The following is a 15,042-nucleotide window of genomic DNA, read 5'->3' as shown; positions in this document are numbered from 1 at the left end:
AAAACCCATAGTGCAGCATCCCAAATTATTCATTTACAAAGTCAGACAGTTAAAATTTTCCAAGGCAGTAGTATGGGACAAGTGTTTTTGATTTCTTCATCCTATTATAAAGCAAGACAGGCGAGCACTAATTTTTGTGCTTTCATTACTTATCTACCTTTATCTGGCCAGTCATGTCCTCTGGGTGTAATGAATACTTGAATCTAACGTACCTCTCCCATCCCATGATATATAACACCCGAGGAAGTATTCATTCATGTGTTCTGTTACCACTTGACTGCATATTGGAATAAGTGACAGAATTATTAGCCAATCAGAATACTTTTAAGGCAAACAAATCTGGTATGCTTAATTCATCATCATCAGTCCCATAGTCTGGTAGACACAAGACCAAATAACATTATGTCCATCTTTCTAGATAATCTTCTTCTTCTGTGAGGCAGATTCTGGCTTTGTCATGTAAGGAGGTAACCCACCGTTGTTTTGTGCTTGTTAGAAATGGACCAGTTGGTATGCTTTCCTGCTGTTTTTTTTCCTTTTTTAAGTTTCCCTAAATGTCTTTGGACTGTTCTTCTATCCAGTTCTCATTTGCTTTTTTCATGCTTTTCTTGACTTCCTGGTTGACTCCCTTGTACTGCTCTGTCCCTTCTGCATCATTCTTTCTCTTCTTCAGTTTCCTCTTCTTGTCACACAGGTTCAGGACCTCAGCTGTGACCCAGGGCTTCTTGACTGGGCAATGTCTACCAAGGATCTCGCTGTGTCATTCATTGCTGTATTGAAGGTGATGATCAACATATCCATGTTGGTATTGTCAGCATCGAGGATGGTGAGCGGTGCAAATTTCCCATCAATCATTGCCCGGAAGGCTTTTGCTACTTTGGGATCCTTCAATTTCTCAAGATCAATTTTTATTCTTGTGTGGCTCTTTTCTTGGCCTTCTTATGATGTAGCCTGAAGGTCATCATCACCAGGTCATGGTCACTTCCTATGTCTGCTCTGGGAAAGCTTCTAGTTTTGGTGATGTTTAAACTTGACTGTACGCGACTCTTAACCATGATGTAGTTGATCTGACTGATGGTCTCTGCTTGGGCTGTGCCATGTCCCTTTTCTGGATACTCTGTGTTGGCTGAAGGTGTTCGCCAGCATAAGGTCATTGTAACTAGCTAATTTCAGGAGCCTCAGTTCTCTCGTTCGTCTGTGCATTGCAGCAGCGCCCACATGTTCCTTTCTAGTTCATGCATGCATCCTCGCCTATCTTGGCATTCTAATTGCCTTGCACAACCAGAATGTCTTTCTTCAGTGTTTTCTCCACAACTTCTTGTAGCTGGTTATAGAAGTCTTCCAAATCCATGTCATCATAGTCTGATGTTGGGGCATATGCCTGTATTACAGTGATGTTAAATGGAGTTGCCCTGAGGTGGATGGTGATGAACCGGCTGAAGACTGACCAACATCCCATGACAGTCTCACGCTTATGTTTAATTGGTAGTATTTAAATTGCCTCAATATATTATTATGTTTACCTGATACTCATAAGCAGCTCTCCTTTGATTTCGGTACAGCAGGTTGGTGCAGTTAAATTAATGAATGTATGCAGGGCACTAGCCAGCATGTGCAGAAAATCCCTAAAGTTAGATTTGCTTACACTTGGCTAATAAAGGTCACTTCAAAAGTACATGAGAATGATTAGAATACAGAAAAGGAGCTCTTTTTAACTTAGCGTACACCCTAGCAAAATTGTTGGTGCATGGTTGTGAGTAAATTTGTATTAGACTTTATACACAGTTTAATTTTTGCCATTATAACCCAAGCATGGCTAATGATGCAGTGTCATCTCAAAGAAATATTTAGCATTTGTGATGCAATGGCAAGGGCTGAGCACTGGTTGATACCTGTTGTGTTATTTTAAGGAGTCCAAGGTCACTCAAGGACCCCTTAATAATAGGTCTATTGTTTGTGGTAATTTATTTTATCTTTTTACATGAGCAACTATCCTATTAGAAGAGAAACAGGTACACTTGCCAGATTGTGCACTTAACTTCCTTCACAGCCTGTGTACTTTCAAAAATGTATGAAGTTGAACAATACTGTCTTTTCAACCTAAACACTTACACACTTACAGTACATAATTAGTGTCAAGCTGAAACAATGTATGCCTGAGTAATTCATTACTTCTGGTAATGCCTCTTTATATTAGTCACATTTTCATTTTAAAAAAATGAAGAAAAACTGTTGTCACCAAGTTTATACATACATACATACATACATATATATATATATATATATATATATATATATATATATATATATACATACATACACACAAAGCTCAGTTTTATTCTCCATTGATTAAAGACAAGACCATTCATCACAGAAACATGTACAATTAAAATTTACCCTTTGGAGATGATTTTTATTTCATCACAAAATTCACAATAATCCAAATAAATACTTTTACTTTCAGACATTAACATTGCACTAATATGGTCACAGTAAAGACATTTTATATAAATGTATTAATGTAGATAATATACAGTAAATACATTTTATATAAATGTAGATTCAAAACAGTAAATACATTTTATATACATGTAGATTCAAAACAGTAAATACATTTTATATAAATGTAGATTCAAAACAGTAAATACATTTTATATAAATGTAGATACTATACAGGTAATAGATTTTATATAATAATAATAATAATAATAATAATAATAATAATAATGACCATATTTAAAGAGGGTGACACAATTAGCTAAGAACTAATCAACCTTGAGGCCCTCATACAAAGGAATTTATTTATTTTAGATGCATCTCTGAAGCCACTGGATATGTTGGGTTTGGAAGAAGGAAATAGAGTGGGCATTTCTAATCTCAGCTTGAATACTATTGCAGATCAGAGTTCCAGAGTACTGGAAACCTTTTTTAAATAACTCCTTATTTGGTTTGGGAATTTTATACTGTTTGGTAGACATGGATTGCTGGTGGGGAGTATTACCAGGTAGCCTATACTTGAATAGTGATTGTAAATATTCAGGATCAATATTATGAGATAACCTGTACATTAATTTGGCTTTTCTCAAACAGATTCGGTCTTTAATAGGTAATATTTTTAACCTACCAGCTAAATTTTCTTTGCTTTCTTTCTGGATTGATATTAGCCCAAATGCTCTTTTTTGAAGATGTGCCAGCTTTGCTGTTTTTATCATTTGAATTACCCCATGCTGTATTACAGTAGTCTAAATAGGGTTGTATGTAATGGACTTAGAGTTGTAAAGCAAAACGACTTGAGGGTTTTGAAATAACACAAATTTGCCATTTTTTAAGATACGTCATTAGATTAGGTATCCAAGGAAAGGTTAAAAATCAAGTCTCATGACAAACTCCCTTAAATTTGCATATCTATTACAACTGTTACAATACAGGTACTAACAGGTAACACAACAGGTAATTATCTATTTACCTCTTAGAAAACTTGGAAAGTTCTCAACAATTTGTTCAATTGACCCTATACGTACTCGTGAATAATTCCAGTAGTAAAACAAGTCTTTTAGATATTTGACAGGTAGAAGTTTGTCAAATTCTCGTTAAAGGATAAAAGTAAGAGACAAATTTTCACAAAGTTGTTTTGCTTTTATCTTCAACTAAAATAAAACATATAACACCAGCATAATAATTGAATTTATATAAGAATCTGTCATTTATAATGTCTGTACATGTAATATTTAATCAATTGTCACCTGCAGACTACACAGGTAAGTCTTTACTGCCAGTAATATAGCTTTGCATGAAAGTCCACAAAACAGGTGTTCCTGGCAGATAGAGTGGAACTTTGCATTTGTCACACATTAGTGTAGTTTTGGAGGCTTGAAAGGATTATCTGTCATGGACACACCTGGATGGCTGGCTTGTAGTATTTGAGCTTCTTGTTGCAGATTTCACACAGTCTGTAAGCACTTGCCCTTGGCACAGACCAGTGTGCTTTCTCATCCAGTCTTTCTTAATCAGTGTTCAGTTATCTTGGTCTTTTGAAGCCTCTTCTTTCTAAATATTTCCAATCAGTTCATATGATTCCAATCATCCATATGAAATGACAACAAGTCTCTTGCCTTTTTTCCAGGTAGATTTTCTCTCAGTTTGATCTCTATCCGACGATGCCATCAAATGGTTTTCATTTCTTTATTTAATCTTGGGCTCTTTTTCTAACTGGTCCAAATGTCATTTGCATAATCTGCCACTGTAGGTGTACAAAGAAGCTAAGTCCTTGTTCAGTTTTTATTCTGCTACTCTGTAGTTTGATCTGCTACTGGTTGGTGACACTATGAAAGATAGTAGACAATATGATTGTCTTTCCAGTAGGATGCTAGCAATGGCCCACTCATGAGCCAGTCTGATGTTCCTCTACACATTCTTCTAGCAGCAGCATTTGAATGTACCAGGACTTCAGGAAAATCTTTAAGATTTGTTCTTATTGTTCCACACAGGTATGTTCTACATTGGTACAGGTAATCAGTCAGGTGAGGGCTTGTATAGAAACTGTCAGTGTATATCTCATACTCCTTCACTTTGATTGGTTTGATAAATCAGTTATCACCTTAGATGACAGGCCAAGGTTTCCATTCACAATGTGTGCATTTTTTTCAACATAAATATCAAAATTATAACAATATGACATCACAGCGTCTGCCAGAACCCATATCTTTATTCCAAAATTAAATGACTTATCTTTCATATATTATTTCAAGCAGTACTCCCTTTAAAAGGCACCATTGCTTTGTCAACCATAACTTGTTTGTCTTGGACATATTCAGACTTGAATGCATGTCTTAAATGGTCTAACAAATATCTGACCCTGTGTAATTTCTCATTTGCAACACACCTGTTGTCACTGAAGTATAGGTAGTGTCTGATCTGGAAAAAATCGATCTCTGGACATAACTTGGCCAATTTTGGATCCCAAAGTAAATGCTTATTACTTCCCGACCAATACAATTAATCCCTATTGAATTTCATGGTGTCCATATTAATTACATTTCCATAAAATGCCTTGATTTCCTCCACGGTGAGATCCATCCACACACCTGTATTGCCTCTGGCATGTTTAATGTCACATTCAAATTTGTTACATGCACAATGTTTTCAAAAACTTCATCTGAGTGGAAGATTTGAAAATATTTCAGAGCTTTCCTGCACCCATCTAAGACTTGGATGGGTCCCACTCTCAAAAAACTGAAACGAATCTCTTTGGTTTTCTGACTTTCTTACAATAACCTTAAGTCTCCAAGTGGGTAGTAAATATGTTTTGTTGTTTCTTACAATAACCTTAAGTCTCCAAGTGGGTAGTATGTTTTGTTGTTTCTTACAATAACCTTAAGTCTCCAAGTGGGTAGTATGTTTTGTTGTTTCTTACAATAACCTTAAGTCTCCAAGTGGGTAGTATGTTTTGTTGTTTCTTACAATAACCTTAAGTCTCCAAGTGGGTAGTATGTTTTGTTGTTTCTTACAATAACCTTAAGTCTCCAAGTGGGTAGTATGTTTTGTTGTTTCTTACATTAACCTCAAGTCTCCAAGTGGTACCGGTAGTATATTTTCTTACAATAACCTTAAGTCAATCATGCAGCTAGCAAAAATATTTAGTCAACTGACAAGTTTTATTTTTCTTCTGCAGCTTATGTTGCACAGTCTACTGGCAAGAAGGGAAGCAGTAGTGTTGGCACTGGCAAAAAGACTTTAAGGATGAGAGCAAATGGTCCAGCCACAGTAGAAACGGTGAGATTGGGATGTGGGGTGATATGTGTCTGGTTGGCAGGTTTAGACTTACCTACCATAAGCAAGAGTATATGATGGTATTGTTTTCTCCATTTCTTTGTCTATCATTCTGTTCCATATTTCATTTTCTTCTCAATGAGTCAAAGTTCTTTATGAGCTTGTGTTACCAGTCTTTGTAAATGGCTTTAATTTTTGATTAGGAGGAAAATCAGTTCAGGGACCAAAAGATCATGGTTATTGGTGACCAGAAGATTAGAAAATTTGTTTCCAAACAATAACATTACTTGTACATCACTCCGTCATGGATCACTGCCATCTCACCTCTGTCTGTGTGGGTTCGAGTCTCAGGCTCGGCAAATGTGGATATGTGAGAAAGCTTGCTGGTAGCTTCTCGTGGGTCGGTGGTTCTTTCCGGAGTTTTCCTGGTTCTTCCTCCACCATTAATACTTACCGCCATGTATAGCCTATCTTGTGCTAAAAATGGCGTTAAACCCTATAACAAAAACAACAATAACTTGTACATCACAGACCAGGATCAAACTTGGTGGATGTCTTGTAGTTGGGGTAAGGAAGAAGCCTAATAATATTGGGGTCAAAAGGTCAAAAGAGGTCACTGACTGTCAGAAGAAAAATGGTTTCCACACAATAACTTTTATTTTGTAATATGTTCCTTAATGACCAAAATATGGATGAACTACACTTGTAATGAGAAATCAATTCATTTTTGGGATTTATGGGTCAAAAATCATGTTATGGTAAGACTAATGCACAGTAAGTTTAGTTCAAGACCTCATCAAGGTCATTGAGATCCATTGGTTAATATAAATCTTGAGAGTCAACGTTGTCTTTCTATTGCTTGCATAGGGGATTATTAAAAATGTGGCAAGCATATATAAAAAAAACTTTCACTGTACTCTTGTTCTGTGAAGACTATCAGGCTGTTATATTGGATGCCAATCTGCCATTAAATATGGATAGCTTTACTAGCAGTAGAAAAAAAAGAATTTGAAAACAGCCTCTCACAAAACAATGAACAAAATTTCACTTAATTAATAGAAAGCATTGTGGTTTGAAAGTCATGGGTTTGATGTCCATCCAGGCTAACCTAGGCCTTCGACCCCATGTGTTCTTGGGAAGGGTGCTTAGCTCCCATTCCCTTGGTATGATATAGAAATCAGCAAGAACTCGAGTGCTCTATCATTTACCTGCCACACAAGCATATTTGATTTGTATGTTCACTTTCAGGGTTTGTCCTTTAGCTGTACTCAGGTTGATGGCACTGAGCTTTCATACTTGAATGACTTAATTCTCTATAACTGAACTGACGTGTTGTTTTAAGTAAAACTAGAGACAGGAAATCTTCTTGAAGTAAAATGAATAGTCCACGATATGCATTTAAAAATAAATGGTTGTCAACATTATGTTTTTTTATATCAAATGAAAATATTAATGTTTGCATTTAAATTGTTCATGATAGATATTATTATGCAAGAACATTAGTCATGTTGAAAAGGTCTGGAACATACTTGCATGTTAGATGAGCCATTTAATGCATGAATGTCCACATGCCATCTTAGCTAAACAGGAGTCAATCATCAGTCCACATGGCATATGTAGCTACTTTTGAACTAGTGCCCTCTTGCAGATGAAAGAGTTACTGCCCATAGCAAACTAAATCAGTTAACAAATAAGAGAGCTCATGATACAAATGGATTGTTCAGTATGATGAATTCCATGATGTCAGCTTGCCCGTTTCAGAAGACAAACTGGCATGTGAAAACAGACATGCAACAGTGTACTTGCCTTCCTAGGCTGTGATGGTAAAAGAACAGGCAATCTGATTGAATCAGTTTCTTTTAGCTGTGATGGTAATAGAACAGGCAATCTGATTGAATCAGTTTCTTTTAGCTGTGATGGTAAAAGAACAGGCAATCTGATTGGATCAGTTTCTTTTAGCTGTGATGGTAAAAGAACAGGCAATCTGGTTGAATCAGTTTCTTTTAGCTGTGATGGTAAAAGAACAGGCAATCTGATTGGATCAGTTTCTTTTAGCTGTGATGGTAAAAGAACAGGCAATCTGATTGGATCATTTTCTTTTAGCTGTGATGGTAAAAGAACAGGCAATCTGATTGAATCAGTTTCTTTTAGCTGTGATGGTAAAAGAACAGGCAGTCTGATTGGATCAGTTTCTTTTAGCTGTGATGGTTAAAGAACAGGCAATCAGATTGAATCAGTTTCTTTTAGCTGTGATGGTAAAAGAACAGGCAATCTGATTGGATCAGTTTCTTTTAGCTGTGATGGTAAAAGAACAGGCAATCTGATTGAATCAGTTTCTTTTAGCTGCAATTAGATAGCAATGTTTGGCTAACTATATAATTCATTGTGGAACAAAGTGGATAACCATCCCTTGGCTAGCAAAGATATGGTGATGTTGTCTGTTGTGTTATGGTGTAATGATGCTTCATTGTGATGTCGAACAGATTGTATTTATATGCACATGATTAAACTGGACAGTCTGGGTACCAGCAAAAATACTGCCAATTATCTCAACCATCTTGGCACCACAATATCAGCCAAGCTAACATTAGGACAGAGTACAATTCTAGACTTTAAATAGCTGCAACATGAATTATGAAATGGGAATGGAATCGATCTGTATGTGTATGCCCTGTCAGTTTGTGTGTCGAGTGTAACCAACCAAGCTTTAAAAATGCAAGACTGAGAGAAGTAACTTAAATGTTAGTGGAAGTCATCATATGGTAATTTTAACATCCCCATAAGGTACAAGTACTGTAATGGTAAGAGTTCACCTTTGAGATGACATGATTGTTACATCAGCAAGCATTTGGGTTGAATACCTGGGCCTTCTCCATGATATGTTTGCAATATTTGGTAACGTAAAGGAGAATTTACAATGTTCTTAACAACCTGCATAAGAGTGATTTATCTTCTATCTGTTAATTCTCTTTAAATAAGCTTTTTCTTTTCTGAGCAACCCAGTCTTATGTTTGTGCACTCAGACAGGATTGCATGTCAACCTGGACCATCAGTCTTGCAACCAGGTAGATGGTAAATTTGAAAACCTGACAAATGGCATAATAATTTATAACCTTTGTTAAATTGACACAATTTTCTTCCTTAAAATTTATCAAATTGAATTGAAAAGTAAGCTTACACAACCCATACTCAATTTTGCATAAACTTTGAACATAAACTCGCTTCATCTTTTTTGTTTTAATGACTTGACATTAAGAATACCAACAGTCAAAACCTCATTGTGATTGTGACCTGAGTTTTCATGTTGAAGTCCAAAAGACAGTTTCACATATTTACCAAAATAGTACTTTAGAACTGCGAGCGGTAAGGTCAGCATTACAGTGTAACAAAGTCCATCATGTTGGTTCATATTAATTATGGGCTTTTTTTTTCCGTGAAGAATTTGTACCAGAGCATTGTAAACTAGGTGAACTTGATATTATATAAAAGCTCATAGATGATATTAATAGAGCTTTGTTCTTACTAGATAAGCCTGTTTAGTGAAATTGTCAACCGTTGTGTAAGGCAGGGGAGTGAGACAAGACTCACGTGGATGCTTTGATTTGATTTCAAATGGATTTCATGTAAAGCTTTCAATGAACAAGGTGTCAGGTGAGTTTAATGATCAGCAATCTGAATTCCTGTATTTTCATGTGTTAATTTTATGGGGTGGGTGGAGGAAATGACATTTACATTACAAAGTGTTGTGTGGATTAAGCATCACTGAATTTATCTTTCAGGAGGACAATTCATCACAGATTGCAGTAGATAAAATAAATGGTCTTTTGGAATCTTTCATGGGAATTAATGACACAGATTTGGGTAAGATTTTATGATCTTTTTTAATTTTCAAGCACAAAGATCATGTGACTCAAGTGTGAGTTTGAAATCTGTTCTCAAACATAGCATCCTTAAACTAGTCTTATGCTGTTGTTAAACTTAAAATTTATTAATTCGCTCATCTGCAGATCCCATATTCAATTATGAATGATTGTCTCCCTTTGCCAGGTGGCACTTGCACAAGGTAGTACTATGTAGAAGATTGTGTGACTGCCATGTGTTCAGTTGAAATGGTGATTTGTGCAGTTGAGGAAAACTAATAAAATACCAAAACTGATTCTATAATCAGAATGAAAATAGAACACAAATGCCAATAAAGTTATGAAATTTTTTCTTATATGCCTCAAAAGGAGGGAAAATGAAAAGAATGTATGATGTTAACATATGTAAGCAATAACATCATTAACATGGTGTCAGTAACTGTTAAGCATGCCATTATATGCATAACTGGATCAGAAAGATAAACCAATCTATACTGAAACTTAATCAGTTAACAGCAATATAGATAAATATATATTTCTAATTGATATGTATCTATGCCGTGTATGAATTACTGTATATACTTGCATATAAGCCCGTTCGCATATAAGCTGACCCCCCAACTGAACAGGTATAAACACTAAAAAGTGCATGACCCATGTATAAGTCGACCAATAAATCCAAGACATCTCAAGATGCATGAGGTATGTTCTAAATGCATTACTGGTGATCAGTATAGCCTATCGTGTGCTGAAAAATGGCGTTAAACGCTACCCTACCCTACTCTAAATGCATTTATTTAGGTAAACTTATATTTTTTTTAAAAATACATGTATAATTATCTTGAGGATGGCATGCATGATTATTTAAAAGAAATGGTATAAAATTGTTTGAAAAGTAATTTATTTAATTTTCTGTATTCTTATTGTTTCTGCCTAATTTAGATTTGTGCATAATTTGACAGAATCAACAAAAAAGACATAAAAACTGACAAGTTTAGATATTCACACATGGATAAGTCGACCCCCCCCCCTTCTTTCTAGGCCTTTATATTTTCCTAAATTATTCAGCTTGTACACGAGTACATACAGTATTTTATTTGAGCTTTTTTACAATTTTATATAATGTATTTGGTATCTTCCATGATTGATAGCTGAGGTATTTAATGATTTATATTTGGCAAAGAGCTTTTGCGAGTTGATTGTGAGGGCTATCTATAAAGAAAGATATTGCAAGCTAATGCATGAAGTGTTTTTGTCAGAGAAGTTTTTTTAATGAAATAGGATCTGACAGTCATAAAAATGTTGTTATTGATTTGATTTTGTTTTCATCAGTGCTGTTTCTCAATATATGAGGTTAATAGTTTACTTATGCATTTCTTTGGCTGATTTCCAAAACTGAAGAGCAGCTATATCTCTGCAAAGAAGTATATTCACAGACTTAAGTTCACATTTGTTCCTCAGAGCCAACATACATATATCGTATAATGTATTTTGCACTTTTGTTGAGGAAGTTCACCAGGTAAAAATAATCATCAGAGCACCATTCATTAAGGTTAATGAGATTTTTAATTTGTAGGTTTATCCCTTAATTCACAAACATTAATTCTTTTCTTTATGACTCAACTGGTCATAGTCAAAATATGCTTAGGAGATTATCTGTTGTCCATTGTCTGACATGTCCATCCATTAGCATTTGTTATCACTAATTCTCCAGAATCATTTAGACAATTGCCATGAAACTTTACAAACATTATATTCATCCCAGGGCCTAGTTGATCCTAAATATCAGACATTGAAGTATATGGCTGTCATTATCTTGCTACTAATCCTTAATGGAGTTTTCACTGAAAGGCTTTTTATGTCTGTAGCTGGTTATAAATGACCTATAGTACAGCTACCATGACAGACATCTTGCAAATCTGGTTAATTGCTTTTCCTTTTGAACAGAAAGAATTGGTGACATGGGTCTTTTTCCATCAGGAACACTACCTGATCATTTTTAGAGGATTACTCTCTGCTAGCTTGGACCCCTCCTTGAATGACAAAATAAACTTAGGTCTGTAAAGAAAGGGAAGCAACTGTTATAGGTTAAATCTCCTTTCTCACTGCTAGGTGGCATACTGGTACACCCAGATGTATCCAGTTTTCAGCTTAATGATGTAAACAAGGACCTCCAGGAATCCAGTTTATTCTCTATTTAAATGTAACCATCCACTTTTTCAGTGGTTACTGGCAAGTGAGAATATTGTTTTATATGGTGTATACAACAGTTTTGTGAATTCCAGTGAATTCATTTATATTTTCACTGGTTAACATTTTCGGTGCACTTGTTTGGTTTTTTGCTTCTTCCTTACAGAGATACATGACAGCTAAGTGCAAGAAATGTTGTCATTTCAGAGTCGTAGAGGATATGTGCAAGACATTTACTATGTACCATGTGCTCATCAGTGCAAACATTAAATATTTATACTTACTGGTTGGAAAATACTTGGTCTAATGTATTTTGAAGAAACAGCTCAAAAAACTTAACATTTCATCAAAGCAAGAAATTCTTAGCTGACATCCAAATCACAGATTAGTCTTATGGAGATGTTGAGATGGCCACTTCATCCCCACGAAGTTGCAACAAAGAGTACAAGAACATACTGTGTCACTAAGCAAGGGCTGTTCCAATCAAGCATTGGAACTGAATATGATCTCATTGTTTCATAAGACTTTGTTGTAGATGATATTTGGTGAGTGAAATTGATTTATGTTGGAATCCACTGGGGATAAGCGTAAAACCCCAGCCCTGAGGATTCATGGTCAAATATGACCATCTATGAGGTGAAATTTTAAAGTCAAACTTATCCCCTCTAGTGAAGCATGAGTGTTTACGAGTATCATGTATACTATCTGTGCAGGAAAATATTCAAGCTAGATGTGAAAACTGACATGTTGACTTGTACTGAAAGATAGCTGGCCAGTCATTTGAGCCAACCAAAATACAATTGGACTTGTATGACAGGTCAGCTGGTCAAACTGCTGGCTTTTAGTTTAACTTGTACAAGTAACCAGCATGCATATAACATCTTTCATGCACCATCCTGATTGCTGACCAAACAATTCAGCTGTATGAACAGGCTATGTACAGTTACAGTGGTCAAGAGTCTGTCATCTCAAACTGGCAAGTGACTGCTCTGGTGGCCTAGTGGTTAGAGCATCTGCCTTGGATGCGGGAGGTAATGGGTTCGATCCCCGGTCAAGTCATACCAAATGGTACTAATGGCTGCCTCGCTTGGCGCTCAGCATTAAGAGGTTAGTGTAAGGACTGGTCAGAATAATGTGACTGGGTGGGACATCATGCTACAGGTCTGCGGCATGATGCCCCAGTGCTAGACAGCACTATAAACTGTCACACTGCAGACATCGTAGTGATATGACTCAAAAATTGTTAAAGCTACGTTAAAAATCCAGATCACACACACACACTCAAATGGGCAAGCCAGTCATCCATCCAATTCTTCTGAAAGCAGACAACCCACACAGCTAGTCATCCAGAATTGAACTGACTGACTGACCAGACCAAATATTGCTATGAAAATACATAGCAAACTGGCTTTGCTTACAGCACCTAACCAAGCCAAGTCATTCAAGATGGACCAACATTCAGTCATGTGAGCACTACTGATGGCATATCAGGTTGGTAAAATGATGATGCATGATATGATACATCATCATTGTTATCATACAGAATGCTGAATCCCTGGCCTTGGGGTGTGCAGGAGGAGGACAATGCCCAAGTTGATGAAGGGGATGAAACAGAAATACCAGAACATTCCAATCCTACAATGGAGAGGATGGAATTTAGTTTCAAGGTGGCAGAAGAGGAAGTCCATAGGATTTTTCTTATGTTAGAATGTCCCCCATCCACTTACAATCATTCCTACTTATGAGTTCAAGGTTTCTGTAAATGCAGATAATGACAACAAGTTTGTCCTTCAGAACTTAACCACACATGAGTGACTCATTGTTGTTACAAGTCTATGGTCTTAAACTAATTAACAGAAAAGAACACAAAGCAACAAGTTTTGTAAAATTCAACAAATAATTTTTTCCCTTTTAATATGAAATAAAAAATTAAAAAATGTACAGTATTGAGAATTAAATGCTAAATAGGCCTGAAAGTTTTATCGCAAGTCCAAATGTATGAAGTTCTAATTGAATTTCAGTGGTATTCCAGATAAGTTCCAATATTGAATGTGTTGATGTGCCTGTAGTCTCAAATGTGCTAATGTGCCAATGGAATGGAATGTTTTGACATGTTCACAGTCTTTTGATGTATCACAATAATATAATCAAAAAATACTTGTCTAAATTCACTGTAATTCCAAATTAATGTTTTAGCCCAAGAATATTTTATTGAACAATTTGTAATTCCTCTCAAACACATTGAAAGTATTGTTTGTGTGATGAGTAGGATGTCAGCCAAGACATTTCTTTAGGGAAGGGGGTTCCTTCAACACCTTGCCCAATTCAGTTGCAGCAGCAGACTTCTTACACCTTGGCTGCATTTAAATATGTCACATATATGTGGCCCTACAGGCACAATGGTAATTGATCATTGGCCATCTGGATCACCATATTATGACAAAACATCAAACACTTCCTACAGTGGCAAGACAGGAATTAGCTAATGGTGAGAACAAATAGAAAACCTCAACCATAAATAATTGGACTTCTAGACTTTGCGAGATGGCATCAAGCAGACTCATCAAGAGAAGACCCTTCATGTGAATCTCTTGGAAAAGAAAGTCATTCTCATTGCCTCCCACATTGAGTGGAACACTTGCAACAATGATTAGTCCTGATAATGGCAGATAATTCATTCATGTTTATGTACTGCTTCAAACAAGGAGGGATGAAATTATTGGATAGTTGCATCATGGTATGGGATTAGCTTCAATGGTGTGCCCAATACCAGACAAATATTCAACTCCAAAAACCACAAGTCTAGTTCAGTGTATTAGATGACTCATTATCAAGGACAGGTCAGCTGCTTCACAAAGAGTGGGCTCTCTACCTGTCGATATTCAGAATCTGTACCTTATGTTACTAAAGTTAGGAGAAGTTAATCTTAGAAGAGCTGTCATGCTCCCGCTGGATGACACCGGTAGAGGTAGTATGATCCGTGTTTATGCTGCTTTGACAGTTCACTTAATGTTAATGTTATCAGTAAATGTATTTGACAGAGAAAGCAAACTTGTTACTAAATATGTTGCACCAATAGTACTCATTTGATCACATCGCTGAAAGTTCCTTCCACCTTTCCCACAAGCAACCTATGATAGGTCGCTCATTTGTAGACTGGTTATTCTGGTATACCTGTTACACTCTGGTATACCTGTAGGCTCCTATTAGGTAAGAAAGATAG

General features: G+C 36.1%; 1 protein-coding gene across 1 annotated transcript in view; it reads left to right on the top strand.

Moving 5' to 3' along the window:
• LOC149806999 (PDZ domain-containing protein GIPC1-like) overlaps nt 1-15,042 on the top strand; it is a 50,229-nt gene that overhangs the window by 24,515 nt on the left and 10,672 nt on the right. Inside the window, exons 3-4 of the mRNA XM_089960529.1 lie at nt 5,672-5,772; nt 9,549-9,630. Coding sequence (XP_089816655.1) covers nt 5,672-5,772; nt 9,549-9,630 — 183 coding nt within the window. The remainder of the gene's footprint in view (nt 1-5,671; nt 5,773-9,548; nt 9,631-15,042) is intronic.

The sequence above is a fragment of the Sinohyriopsis cumingii genome, chromosome 1 (genome assembly GCF_028554795.1).
Source record: "Sinohyriopsis cumingii isolate HCF-2022 chromosome 1, ASM2855479v2, whole genome shotgun sequence".
NCBI classification, from domain to species: Eukaryota; Metazoa; Mollusca; class Bivalvia; order Unionida; family Unionidae; genus Sinohyriopsis; species Sinohyriopsis cumingii.
This window is presented reverse-complemented; position numbering and strand designations above follow the sequence as displayed.